Source organism: Nyctibius grandis, chromosome 16 (genome assembly GCF_013368605.1).
Source record: "Nyctibius grandis isolate bNycGra1 chromosome 16, bNycGra1.pri, whole genome shotgun sequence".
In the NCBI taxonomy this organism is placed as follows: domain Eukaryota; kingdom Metazoa; phylum Chordata; class Aves; order Nyctibiiformes; family Nyctibiidae; genus Nyctibius; species Nyctibius grandis.
Window position 1 is genome coordinate 1762539 of NC_090673.1, and position 14389 is coordinate 1776927.

Below are 14389 nucleotides of genomic sequence, written 5' to 3' on the forward strand. Positions count from 1 at the left end.
TACATGCAGAAGCAGCACAGCAGCAAGAAATGATTGGCCTTGACAGTAGCCAATCTCTTCATCGTAGACAGAGTAGGCCTAAAAAAAAGAATCAAGACTTAACAGCGTATCTGTCTTGAGCTACAAACACAAAGAAAACAAAACACTGCATTGAACAGAGCTCCATAAAATTTTCATGGGGTGCATCAGTTGCCATTCCAACGAAGGGATAACCTGTATGAAAATCAAACTGTGATACATAGTGAGAGTGGCTGGTTACAGGGATGCACCAAGACTGCTGCAGCCTATTGAACCACTTACCTGAGTGCTTTTACCTCTAAACAGGTGCTACAGGGATGTTACGAGGAGGGAGAAACACTAGGAACACAAAAGAAAGAGTGCTGGAAGCTTGTGAGTGCTCCAGTTGAGATAAGCCAATACAACAACAAGCTGCCCATTTTTGCCCATCTCTTCCTTTCAATAAGCAACTTCAGTGCATGCCTATGGCTTTATAACATTTATAGAAGGTACATAGTTATCTCCAGTTTTAAAGACAACTATGTATGACAACAACAGCTTATGGCATACATTACACATAAAGGACACACCCAACATCAGAACATTTCTTTTTCAATAGGCAACATCAGTGTGATTTCCTGCACACATCCCTAACTGTCAGCACAACTTTGGGGACACGCTGCAGCCAAAGGTGAGCTGCTCTTCATCAGTATGAATTAGACCTCATCCTCATCACAGCATGTAATTTGTCCAGCTTGATCCAGGTTGACATGTCTGGAATCATGTGAAGTCTCTGTACCAAACACCTTCGTGTTCAGGAATCCAGAAGGGTTTATTACTTCACGTCTCCTACCTGAATGGCACTAGAGCCAGCTAGAAGTCTACGATGGAGAACCAGACAGAGTCTAGTGCCAGAGTGTCTCCATGATACGGTTAACTGTAATACATACACATCCTTCTCAGGTAATAGTTCCATCTGCTAATGATGTTAAATATAAATTCTCAAAACCAGTCAAGACGAATTTAAAGAATACCTTGCATATTTTGTACAGGGAGTCCTGGCCATCTCCCCCAGTATCTTTAAAATAATCATGAGCAGGGAACGTTCGATTGATGTCTCGGGTGATAGCACTGTCTTGTGGAGACTCCTATTAGAAAAAAAAAAATTTAAATTAAAACACATCAAAAGAATATAAATTACAACATGCTAGGACTGAGAGTTCGGAGACTGGCATTGTGTTCTGTGCACTGTTCTAAATTTAACAAAACTCACTCTACTCAACCAGAACAGACTGCTTGCAGGCTGGCAGCTCCAGATCACAATCCTGATAGATTCGGTTACCTAAGCACATCTGGGAACGGTCAGTGAGCGGCAGAAAAAGCACACAGACAAAAGTGTTCCGGGACATTGCAATGCAGACAGCAGCCTTCCCTTGGAGACTTCTGAACACAAATACTGCCCAGTCACATTTCTTTTATCTCACAGCTGGGGACAGTAACAGTGAACTGTAAGCAGCTCCATGCTGCTGTCCAAAATTCTGTCCCTTAGTTCCAGCTAGAGAAACCACTCTTCATCCCCCCCACAGCATTAGACAACAGAAAAGCAGAAAACTGAGTACGAGCCCAAGAAAGACAGCATCGTGTAGTAAAACATGATATAATGCAGGGACAGTTGCCTGCATGAGGCTGGGCATTTCAGCATGAGGAAGATGGAACTCTGTTCTCTATGCTGCTCTGATGCAATCAGTTTCAGATGCCTTAGACATTCAGATAGCTGAACAATAACAACTAGCATACAATTAAGAAAATCAGAAAACATGAACAGTGGGCTGAAAAGACAGCTCATACATTTCCTACATCCTCCTTTAATACAGAAAACAACAATAAGAAATATATATTTTAAAAACACACACCAAACAGTGACACAAATGAAATAATTGCTAGCCAGGCAAACAGAAAATAGCTGTCAAAAGATTTGACACAGTTGCCAAAACCTTTACTTTACACAAACATTTCTGCAAATTAGAAGATTAAGCAGCTTCTTCCACGTAGATGGAAATGGGTTGCTGAAAGAGGCTGTAAAGTCTCCATCATCACAGATGTTCAAGACTCAACTCAACAGGGCTGTGAGCAACCTGATCTGGTAAGCCCTGCTTTGAGCAGGGGGTTGGACTAGATGACCTCCAGAAGTCCCTTCCAACCCAAGTTATTCTGTGAGTAGCACACAACAGAAATCACTCCCTCAAGCTCTCTTTAAAACACTTAATTTCCCCAACATGTGATAGGAAATTGTAGTGTGTCTTTTGAATCTGAAATTACGCTCACCATATTGAATTAAAAAAATCTGGATTGACCTCTACAATTTCAGAGCTATATCTACAATTTTATGCTGTATTTTGTGATTTCTGATTAATCAGATTTTGTATGGATGGGTTTCACCATCATGTCTTGTGCCTTTTGAGGTAGTCATGACCCAGCTGTTATCTAGCTTATTACTATAATCATTGCTATTACCCAAATTGCTGAAATAAAACAGAAACAAAAGCCCTCTGTTTGTCTGTAGATATTTCTTTTTGCCTACAATTGGTCCTTTTCACTATTTAAAAGATGACGTTCCTGGGCAGCTAACAAGAGCAAGAGCTCCTTGGTAGTGGGAATAATCTGAAAAGACGCCACAATAATCATTAAGCAACCGCTGCTAGTGAAAGGGTCAAAGGTTCCCTTGTTAGGTGGCTTCCCTGGCAATGACTTAACACAAATAAAAAAGCCAGTCTTCTTCACATGCGAGATCACCATGTGACAGTGCCCAGGTTAACACTGCAAACATGTAAGATGCTCTGCGGAAGCAAAACAGAAGAGACGTTTTATTTTTAAAAGGTTTTACTTTATCCAAACAACCCATGTTTCTGTTACACACACAGAAACAAGGTTAGAAGTAAAACAGATAGTAAAGAAGTACACGATGTAATCAGTGTGAAGATCATTAGATATGGCTTTTAGTTGATCTTTTTCTTCACAAAACGATTTTGCAAACAAGAAGAACAAAATTACCACAGCGTGCTTGATTTTCTCTTCTGATTTTAATCCAAGGTTAATGCTCCTCTCTGTGGCTTAATACAGACGTTTCATTAGGGAAGCATTACACTGCTATTAGAATCAAATTATTTGATTGTTTTGGAAATTATATCAAAAGTACTGTTCAGCATTTCAATTTGATAATAATTAACATGCTAAAGAGGTCTGTCTCATCATAAGGAAATCAGAAACAAACAAAATCCAATGCTAAATAAATTTCATATAAATATAAGCCTTTTAAGTCAACAAATACAAGTAAGATAATGGCTGGCTGTTAGCTTCAGATAGTTTTGCAAGTGGAGAAAGACAACGCTCAAACAATTCTGAAAACTTTAAGGCATGTGAATAGAGTCTTAGTGATAACTTCCAGTTTCTTAAAAGTCTGCAGGACAGAGTCCTCTGCTTTGCAAGAGCACAGGTACTGTTCACTGCTAACAGCAATCTGGGGTACCAAACAAGTGGCTTTCCTGAGTGTTACCTGTGTTCTGCTGCAATGGCAGAATAATCTTGACTCCACTTGCCTTTGAATCCACTTATTTAATAGCACAGACCAAAGCATCTGGTTAGAAACTCTTTAGGATAGGCTTCTCCAACAAATCGCTCATTATGGCTAAAGAGACCTAATTAGTGGTCTCTCTCTGGCTTTGCGTGACTTGTTCAGCACTTGACTCCTGTGTTGCAGTACAATTCTTCAAGTAATCTGTAACACTAGTTCCTGCAGCTGAAACACAGCTCGGGGAGAGAAAAATTAACGGAAATGATAAGGTTTAAGAAATGTTTTTCAAACCATGGCTTTGAAATCTCCCCATTAGTACAGACTGCTGCAATCCAAGCATTGTGTAACCTTTTCTTTACTCCTATTTTTATACCTTGCTGTGAGAATTGGCTCAATGGGCAATTTCTCATGCTTTCAGGGGACTGGGAACTGAAGGAAACCCTTCTGAACCCACACCCTTCACAAACTGGGATTGAAAAATAGAAAGCTAAGAATGACAGGAAGAAAAAGAAAGTAATAAAGAAAACAGAGTGGAAAACAGCCATGAGAACTGAGGCAAGTGTAGGGAAGATTAAAATTCTCACAACAGCTTACTGCTCCAAAGGAAAGCAGGAAAATGCAGATGCTCAGACTAAGAACATACCCTTCCTCCCCCTCTTTTATGCACTTTAAAATATTAGAGGAGTTATACTGAAACCTTCCTCTCCAGTTGATTTAAAAGAAACTACGTGAGTAATTATGGAAATCAGGACGCAGTCCAGTAGATAAAACCCCATCCATTGTATCAGCCTGCCTATAAAAGCATACTGGTTCCCGCCTCCTTAGCTGGACACACTGAAAAGACATTTTACTTGTACTTCCGTGATCTTCTGGGGACCATCCCAAGATCTGCAAACCATATCATGCAGCTACAACCTCAATCAACGTCATCAGACTGAGACTGTGTTGCTTTAGAAGCTTTTTCTGAGGCTTAAGCTACAATTAAGACATGGAAGAGAGAGAGTTCCTAGCACCTCTTCATGGGGCTGATCTACTTGCAGTTTTCAGCAGCTCAGGTTTATTCCTCCTAATCCCCTACATAAACCCAAGAAGATGAAGAAGGAGCAGCAAAGAATTGCTGAAGGGACAAGATCTGTGATGAAAAAAAACTGAAGTAACAAATCTCCAGAGGAACAGAAGAAGTTGCCTGCTGGAAATGGCTTACCACCCACAGACCAACTCCTGTCTCACCAGGCTACCGGCTGACTTCAAAAACAACATAAAAATGGAAAAATGGTGAAGTCCAAAGTTTAGATTCCCCCCTGCTCCCACCCCCAGAATGATTCAAAATACAGAAGTTTGCTCACTGGGGTATCAGACACATCCACCACAAAAACCAAACTCCGCTTGATTCTCACTCTTACCACAATGGGATGGATTTTCACATTGCAATTATTTCTTAGGAAGGTCCCGCTGACTTTGCAAGGGTCTTGTCACATGGTTGGAGACTACTGTGAGAAGGGTCTAGAGACTCAGTCCATCAGTGGAATTTTACACGCTTTGCCCAGGTTCAGCTCAGCACGTGGTATGTTGTTGCAAGGCGTCTCTGCGCCAGGCATGGACAAGCCATTCTAGAGGGCACCAAGCCAGCTGACAGCTTTCAGCAGTTGCAACAAGCAGAAAAAGCCAAAGCGCTATGAAACTTCCATGGGCAGCAAGAAGGGGAATATCATACAATGGGGAGAAGTTATTTTGAGCACATCTGTACATTGTAAGTACATCCGAAAATATTAAAATGCTATTTTCGATGTTAGTGGGATATTTACACGGAGTGCATTTCCTGCATGTGTCTTTGACCAAACCACTGTGAGAAGGTTTCGGTAAGAAGAATTACACCTGTTACCAAGACCTTAAGGAAATATTACAAAACCCACTTCCAAAGCAATGTACTCACAAGAAATGCTGCCTGCAGAATGTGTTACCTGGAGTTAGCACTTACCGAGAGCATTAACAAATAAATAGCATTTGTGTAAAAAACCTGAATAATTTAGACAAATCCAGAATGGCCAGAGAGCTGCAATTTGATACAATAGTGCATTGATACAGCATACTTTCAGTCCAAATATGGCAATATAGTGCAATTCTAAAAATAAAAGTGAATCCCCTGTGATATCCAGCCCTTTCGCTGTGTTCCTTTCCTTTTAGGGCTCAAGTTTCCCACAGGAAAATTACAGAAGGAGTTTGCCTACAGTGCCCGACATCATGTATGGATAAAGCATAAACACAAAACGCATGCTGGAAGGTTTTCCTGCTCTTGGCAATTACGTCCAAGCCAGACTATTTAGAGCAATCAAGATAAGAGGAAAAAACCCCACCCACTCCCAAAGGAACACACCTTTATCAGCACAGTTACATAAAAGTCATCCGAGACAAGATGTGAAAACATGTGACATATCCTTTATTTCTTAAATGTATTTATGATCCATTCAGACCTTTCAAATAAAGTGTACAAGTGCATTTCAGAATAAAAAACTACACTCTTCACACAGCTCTGTAGAACACTACATTTCATCAAGAAACTTGAAGCAAAAACTTCCTATTAAACCACCCATGCATCCTTTGGCTACAATAATATCACTGATCAACAAGTACTGCTATTCAATTCTGAGTTTCCCTTTAAAGAGAAGGAGTGTCCTAAAATATGTCGCCCCTTCCAGAGACCTCTCTTTAAAGAGAGAATATTAAATAAATTAGCTAGGCTTTTAGGCAAAACAGTAAGGCTACTTAGTACTGTTGATGCATGATCCATACATTTGGAGAACAGGCAATCCTAGGCTACGTGAAATGCGCCAACAGCCCTTGAAATTTTAGTAGTATCAAGATTACATCAATCCAGAACAAATGGCAGACAAAAACGTAACCAGTGGAACAATCACTGAAAAATGTGCAGTTTCTCTTAGGATGGGAAGTGCTGATAACAGATTCAGAAAAGTGGTTATAAAATTCACTAAGAACTACACTGACATTCTTAAAATTACATATTGTACAAAGCCCTAAACTGTGTGACTGTACAATTACTGCCACGCTATATTGATTGGTTTAAAATACATATATATATGTATTTTATGTATAATATATATATATTTTACATATATGTGTGTGTATGTGTATATATGTATTTTAAACCAATCAATTTAACACGGCAGTAATTGTACAGTCACACAATACACATATATATATGTATGTACATCTACAGCAAAAAGGAAACAAGCCAAGAGATGTATGACACAGCCAGGGTACAGATCATCTCAAAGGGAATAATATATTTCTTTGAGTTCTAATAGCTCATAGCAAAATTACCCCTTGGAAATAATTACGCAAAGATTTAGAATCAGATATTTACATGCTTCCGATTTACCTACTTCCATTTAATATTTAAAAATATGCAAGTATTATTTTAAATCAGTAACATTTGTTATTTTTGGCTCAACTGTAGTTTTTCTTATTACTAGTCTTGGTTGAAAAATCAGCTACAGAAATGTCTTAAAACGACAGGGCAGAAGGACCCCTCTCCCCTGTATTTTAACAACAGTTCTGAGTTGGCACAAAATACGTAATTCTGGAGCCACAACAATAACTCTTCCTCAGGTCTCTTGTGTATCAAACACCCACCTTCACCACCTCCCCCTTCCCTCGCAGAGCACAAAACAGAGCGAACGCAGGCAGAGATGAGGAGCACCGAGGAGCCCAGCCGGACCCCCTGATACTGCCCATTGCCTCAGCATCAAACAGCATTAGAGAGTCTCAAGGGTCGGATTGCCTCTAATTCACCTGTTTGCTTTCCTAATCTGCTTTGGTGGATTTTTTCCGTAGTTCTTCACAGCAGGGGGTTCACACACACACACCTCTTTTTCATCTTTTAATACGAAACAAGTTCCAGCGTTAAAAGGTGCACAGAGTCCTTACAAACACACACACACACATTCTCACGTGTGATTTTGTCTATTCTTGGCCTTTTCACTGACACTCAGGAAAAAACTACTCGTGTGAGGAGCTGGACTGTCTCCCGAACAAAACTCCTCACAACGACCCTCTGACAAATATCAAACCTCCACAGAACACACTGAGGTCACCTCCCCCAGTCACTGTGAAGGCACAAGGAGACAGGGGACACAAGGAGAAGCGAGCATCCTTTACAGTAAGATCGCTCCACTGTATTTCATCCAGCAAAGCAACCTAAAAGCACATGCACGCACAGCCTCCCATGCTTGCAGTTTAATTGTAAACAGCATGTGGAAAAAAAAAAAACAATTTAAAAAGGTACTAATACAATTTTGAAATCCCTGAAGAAAAGACATACCCACGAGGATTAAGAACAGTAAAAAAGCTCATCATTAGCAACTGCAAACTCGTTTCCATCCTGTTGCATTCATTAGAGGAATACAAAATTGAATCTAGTGTTTACATGCTAGAGTTACAATAGAAACTAGATTTCAAAGGTTACACATGGAGAGAAATTTATCAGCATAGGAACTTGCAAAACACTGTGCTGTACAGCATTTCTAAAGACATACGTCTGTGAAGACAATATATGCGATTGCAAATCCTTTCAGACAGTTCAAAAGCGTGGCTGGAGGTAATGCTGCTTCCTGTTACCTGAAAGAATTAACTGCACCATTATTTTTTAGTAGATTTTAATGACAACAAATTATCCTCAAGAAATACCTAACCCCTCAAAAACCGAGGTGATCAGAAACACACAGGTACCTTACAGCCCTCAGGGTTTTATTTCTTTGTACACTAAACATCAATTCTTTCGACAGCATCTACAGAAAATGTTTTAAAAAATGTTTTTATGAAATACTTTTAATACTCAGTAATGCTAATATTTAAAAATACTTCACAGTGTGGTACTAATGTAACTTCATAAAACGAGCAACTTGAGTTAGCTAAAGCTTAAAGCCTTACATTATATTAAAATAGTCCAAAGATTTCACACACACACAAAATCACTAGCACTATAAAGATACCTAAGCCACTTCAGTGCAAAGTCTGTTTTTGCTTCCCCTGACAAATCCCTCTATATTCCTGCCAGCATAATAAAACGTCATCCTTTACTAATCTAATTATTGATTTTCAAGGATTCATTCACAGTTGAAATCCCAGAAGAACTTTTCTCAATTTACCGTAAAAATAATGACTTGGGTTTATTAAGCATCTGATCGCTTTTATCACATCATCTTTGTAACACTTAAGAATGACTCTCATATGCACAGCAAGATTTGAGTTCATCTTTACAAGGAGTTACTTGGATTTATTTAACTTTTTAATTAAAGAATCTCCAGTAATGACCATCAGAGAGAAGCCAAAGCTTTGAATTACAAAATCACTATCCTCATCTTACAAATTCATAAAAAGAAAGAAGTCAGAACAGAAAGTCTGGACTGCCTTCCCCCTCCCCAGCCACCCACGGGTGCTCTCGGGCTGCGTCCCAGGCGCTGCCTCCCGCGAAGGAGCCGCCCAGGTGTAGCACTCCTCCGCACACGCAGCGATGGCCAACGTCTAAACGTGTTTGTCTGTCTAAACTCCATCTCTAAACATAACCTAATGCAATGTGCATCTGCTCAGCATTTCTAAAAGCTTCTCAGCACATAAAGCTACTGGTTATCAACCCGCGTACAGGGAACAGTCCCACAGCGAGCTGGCCTCCTGGTCTCTCCCCAGAGCAGAGCCTGCACCTCTGATCAGCTCAGTGATCGCGACACTCCACCGCCAACGTCTTCAGGATAAAACAAAGATGACTTTAGCAACTTCTGTTTCTCAACTAAGTAACCACAAATTCACTAGGTAGAGAATCAGTTTTGACTTGCTAAAGTACACCAGAGGCTGTAAATAAACAACCTGGATCAGGATATGGGAATAGAACTCACATCAACGTTTCCATTAAGTGCTAAAGCTCAAGGGATGCAAATATGATAGGGGTGAAATCCGCAAACACTTCCATTTGCAACCACCACCAAATGCATGTAGAGCAGACCCAGACTGTGGCTTGTTTTAAACTCTGCAATGGGAATAAAAACTGGAAGGTGACAGAAGTCAATACTGAGTGAAGAACCATCAGCAAAGCTGCCTGCATAAGCAAAACATTTCACCTGTCTAAAAACCCTTGTGTCACAGAAAAAAAACCCTGAAGAGCTGACTAAACAAACTGTATCACATCAGATTATTTCCCTATTGCTAGAACACTTCAGATGGTCAGCCATGACATGGACTGGTATTATCCCATTTTACCTGAACCGAAACGGAGGGGCTGGATCGCCGCTCCAGGTCCGAAGGGAATCTGTTTGCTGCAGGTGTGGGAGCCCCGAGGCGCAGACAAGCTGCCTTCGGAGTGCAGCAAAGCAAAACCAAGAAGGTTAAACTCCATCTTTTAAAAAATGTATTGCAAAGGATTTGACCCCAATTAAATACTCCACTGTTTTGACAGAACTGCAACACACAGCCTACCACAGCGCAGGCACAGCTGTCTGGCGGGTTTCCTTTGTTTCCTTCCACTGGCCGCAACTTTCGGTTTCTTTCTCTAAATACAACTGCATCTGGTTTTACACATATTAATTTTTAATTTTGAAGAGCTCTCCTCTTCCAAAAACATTTTATGTACAAAATTTTAGTATTAAAATTGTCTTGTCTTTGCTTATCTGCAGAGAACACCTTTCAAAGCGGCACCTCTGCAATGCACAGGCAATAAGGGAAATAATAACTGAGCAGCTTTAAGTCGCTGCTCTTGGCCTCTAGAAGTCAGGAGAACACTTCTCTTCTAGTGCAAAATGGGTTGTTTTCACAACGGGAGATTCTCCCACCATCCTAAAGGAGGGGCTGTTTGCTGGAGACAGTCTGTAAAAACTGATGGCCCAGCAACCTCAGCAGCTGCGACTTGTCCCAAGGTCTAACCTGACCTCAGCCAAACATATTTCAAGCCCACACTATTGCAAAGTCTAAGGGAACCCAAAGCAAGTAATAGATTTAATATACCTGACTGACCTGAGAGCACAGCCACAAACAAACCACAGCATTCACCGTACGAACATTATGAAACACAGGAAAAGCCCCATGTCAGCCGTGCTCCCTAGAGCTCTGAATTTCAGCAAGAGGAATGGAAAGAGAAGAGCAGACAACGGATTGAAAGACACAGGCTGGCTGAGGCAGCAGGGGGGAAGCTGCTTTCACCAGGAGAACAAATGGACTCGGCTTGGGCATTTCTCCACTGCCGTCAGGCCCCAGCCTCTCCCCTCCTGGAAGCCTCAACAGAACAACCCCGGTGTTTGCAAAGTGTCCATTCCTCTCAGTTGTGTAAGGGAAGACAGCTACTCTTCCCCATTTAAGTATAAAAACCTTTACACCTCTTAGATCTCAGCAGAACATCAGTTACAAACGTGCTTTGCCAACCTCAGACAGTACTGGCTGTGAGGTAAAATTCAAGTGTCTCTTGAATGACACCACGGAAAGGAGGTGTCATCGTATTCTGCAAAATCCTAGAAGAGAAGAAAAAGGTTTCTAAACTAAACAACAAAGTAAGGGCCAGGTCAGGCAAACGTTTCAGCAGGTGCTTCAAGTACCTGGATCTAAAAAAATGTGTTAGAACAACAAGCCCTCCAAAACCTCCACCTCCTCTTAGTAAATTAAAATTACCTACAACAGACGAATCGAGTAATTGGAAAAATTTGAAAAGGGCCTTTTGTTTGTAATGTCTAAAGGTAGACTCCTATGCTCAGATATTAGTTCCTAAGAAATGTTTTTTTTAAAGCACTGACCTGAATTAGAAGTTCTGTCAACTTCAAACCCTGGTGTGGAGTAAGATCAGACTGAAATTCTTCAGAATCCCTGATCACGAAGGTTCAGTACAACCGTTACCATCGCAGTAGCTGGCAATACCACAATAAATATCAAAAAATCTGCTTATTAAATTGGCATACTGAATGTTTCCATCTCACAACACATATAGGCCTTGGAAGTGTCTTTTTCAGACCAGACAAACTGCTAAATTTAGGACCTCTTACAGGTAAAACCTTTGTTATGAGGGGAAAGGAACAATGCCACAGAGATGCAGCATGAGACTGAAATCTGGAAACTCTCATTCAAGTCTCTGCTGTAAGAAAGACTTTTCACGCAACCTCGTGATACTCTTGAGATTCTCTGTGCCTCGGTACTTTATACCACTTTCTTCTTGTCAAAGATTTGTGACAAATATTCAAGACTGCCCCGTGGCACTCTGACACCGAGCCATGTCAGAATTCCAACTAGTAGGAACAAATTTCTCAGGGATAAGAAGCTTAAAAACAAGTACAAAACCCCTAACAGCAAATAAAGACTGTAGAAACTAGTAACATTTCATTAAACAAACCTAACGTAACAGTAAAACTTGTTTCACACAAAAGATATCTGTTGAGTTAAAAATACTGTCACTTGATTGGAGATTATTAAAAAAATGTTTCACAGATTTTCTCCCAGTCTATTTGGAAAATGACAATATAATCACAACCTAAACTTCCAGTAAACTTAAAAAAAAGAAAAAATAAGAGTTCTAGATGACGCAAATGATCACCTGAGAAGTTGTGCGTATAGAAATCCTTCCCATTGTACTAAAAAAAATGACACTGACTTGCATCCTGCACATTGAACCTTCTAGCAGCTTAATTTGAAAGTGAGGCAGATAACCCTAATAAAAAATAGTTTATAGTCTGAGATGGAACTTTGAAATTAGTTCATTTAATCATATCACAACACACAATTTTTATGAAGATGTAATTTGATTTCTGTATTCTCCTCGGTGTGGCATTTATCTGTGCAATGCTCTTGATAATAATTTCTAAAGCACCAGGCACCCTGGGATACAAATATAGCCAAGAAAGGATTAGTTTCATATGTACAATAATGAAAGTGATCCTACTGGAAAGTTTGCTGCCTAACAATTCATAGCAGATTGTGATGAAAGGGACTACTGTGCCTCCTGTTAACTGTATGACAAAGGATGTTCAATGGACTGCTGAGCAAACAAGGTAATATATTGCAAAATTATTTCTTCAACAGTTGGCACAGTGAACAAGATTCACCTCCCATGCAATTTCACTGAGGACAACAGACTCAAATGTTATGAATATTTAAAACATCTAAACACATACAAACTTAGATCAACATTAGAGGGAAAAAAAGTAAATTAAATTAAAAAAAAAATCAATAAATTAACACAGACAAAAATAGAAATATTTGACACTAAAACGAAGCTACTGAGGTGACATTTAAAAGTGTCTGTAAAAACACTGGATGAAATCTGAATGCATCAACTGGCTGCAACCCCTCTCTGTCCTCATCTCTTGAAGACTTCCCGATTCTGATTTTCACCTCTCACGGAAATCATCTGAGCTGATGAAGACGACTTTGAGATGAGTAAGGCAACTGAACAAGAGCCTGGCCGTTAGGAATGTCATAACCAAACCTGAGCTGCAAAGCAACAACGGCTGCAAGCGTGCATCTGCATCTGTAACAACCACTACACTTTAAGTACAATTCTAGGCTTATAGCTGAAGTAGCAACTGCTTCATCTCGAGTTAAATCTCTATGCCATGATTTAGACCCCTTACCACTTTTTTTAATTTTCCATGTTGTCAAAACCTAGCATACAATGCTCCTATTTAAACCCTCTATTCATGCCATGAAAAAAAAAAGCAACAATCTTTGCTCTCCAGCTTCCACTTAAACCTGAAACTGCCATTTTTAGGGTTTTAGGCCCTAGCAGATTCTTTTCCTCTATCAAATTTAATCAAATGCTATTTTAATGATAGATTGCATCACTTCAAAGACTTGGAAATGTTAGATAAGGTGAAGAGTCACAGAAAGCTATTGGGAGTTTACCTGAGAGGCTGTTCCAAAAATGCCACACACACACACAGGCTTTGACACTACTGACTAAAGCCCTTAAACTGTTCCCCAAAGCCCACCTTTGCCATAATACCTACAAAACACTTGAGAACAATTAGCCAGCTGATGTGCTGTGAGCTTATTATACCATTTACAAATGACTCACTCCACCCTTACGCTCCGCTCCCCCACGGCTGTCTGTGTCTCTAACCAAATTCAGACTGCAAGAGCTCTGCAGAACACACCAGCTCTGTCGTGTCTGCGCAAGGACCACAGCGTAAGCCCTGGCTCTAGACACTGTCTTATGACAAAGATAACAAGAATGTCGTCGTGAAGGCATCAGGGTTTAGACAACCTTTGTTCTTAAAATTTCAGATGAACCAAGGAGGAAGTTTATCTCGAGAGGTTTGGGCTATGGATGAAATAACGTTGAAAGCAGACCAAGATAGGGCTTAAATGTGCTTTGTAACAGGGCTTTGAAACCAAAGTAGGCAGCAATAGTAGGGGGTTCTGCCCCGTCCTCCCCAGGAACGGGTACACGCACATCTCCGTAAGAGGAACTCGTGTCTACCAGCACTGAGCACTGACAAGCACGAGCCACGCCGGGAGCGCTTCATCCCGCTGCTCGCTCTTTCCTCCCAAGGCTGTACTGGAGTAAACGTGGATGGGCAGCAAGCAGGACGGGCTGTAGCAACCATGGCATGGCAAACAGGACAGACACGCTGTTATCCTCCAGGGCAAAGCACCCAAGAGGAGGGGCCAGGACTCACAGCAGACCAGAGAGGAGGGTACGTGTACGCTCGCGGGAGGGACAGGGTAGAGTACTAAAAAGAGGACGATCTTGATCTCTAACAACAGTAGACCTGAAACCATTTAACAAAAACACAAGAGTCTTCCCTTTGGCCAAGAGAATTACCCCAATTCTAA

General features: G+C 40.6%; 1 protein-coding gene across 4 annotated transcripts in view; it reads right to left on the minus strand.

Annotated features, from left to right (window-relative positions):
* Positions 1–14389, minus strand: part of RABGAP1 (RAB GTPase activating protein 1) — a 68658-nt gene that overhangs the window by 16772 nt on the left and 37497 nt on the right. For all 4 annotated transcript variants that reach the window (XM_068413830.1, XM_068413832.1, XM_068413831.1 and 1 more), the window contains exons 14-15: positions 1032–1145; positions 4–78 (exon numbers count right to left, since the gene is read on the minus strand). In XM_068413830.1, coding sequence (XP_068269931.1) covers positions 4–78; positions 1032–1145 — 189 coding nt within the window. The remainder of the gene's footprint in view (positions 1–3; positions 79–1031; positions 1146–14389) is intronic.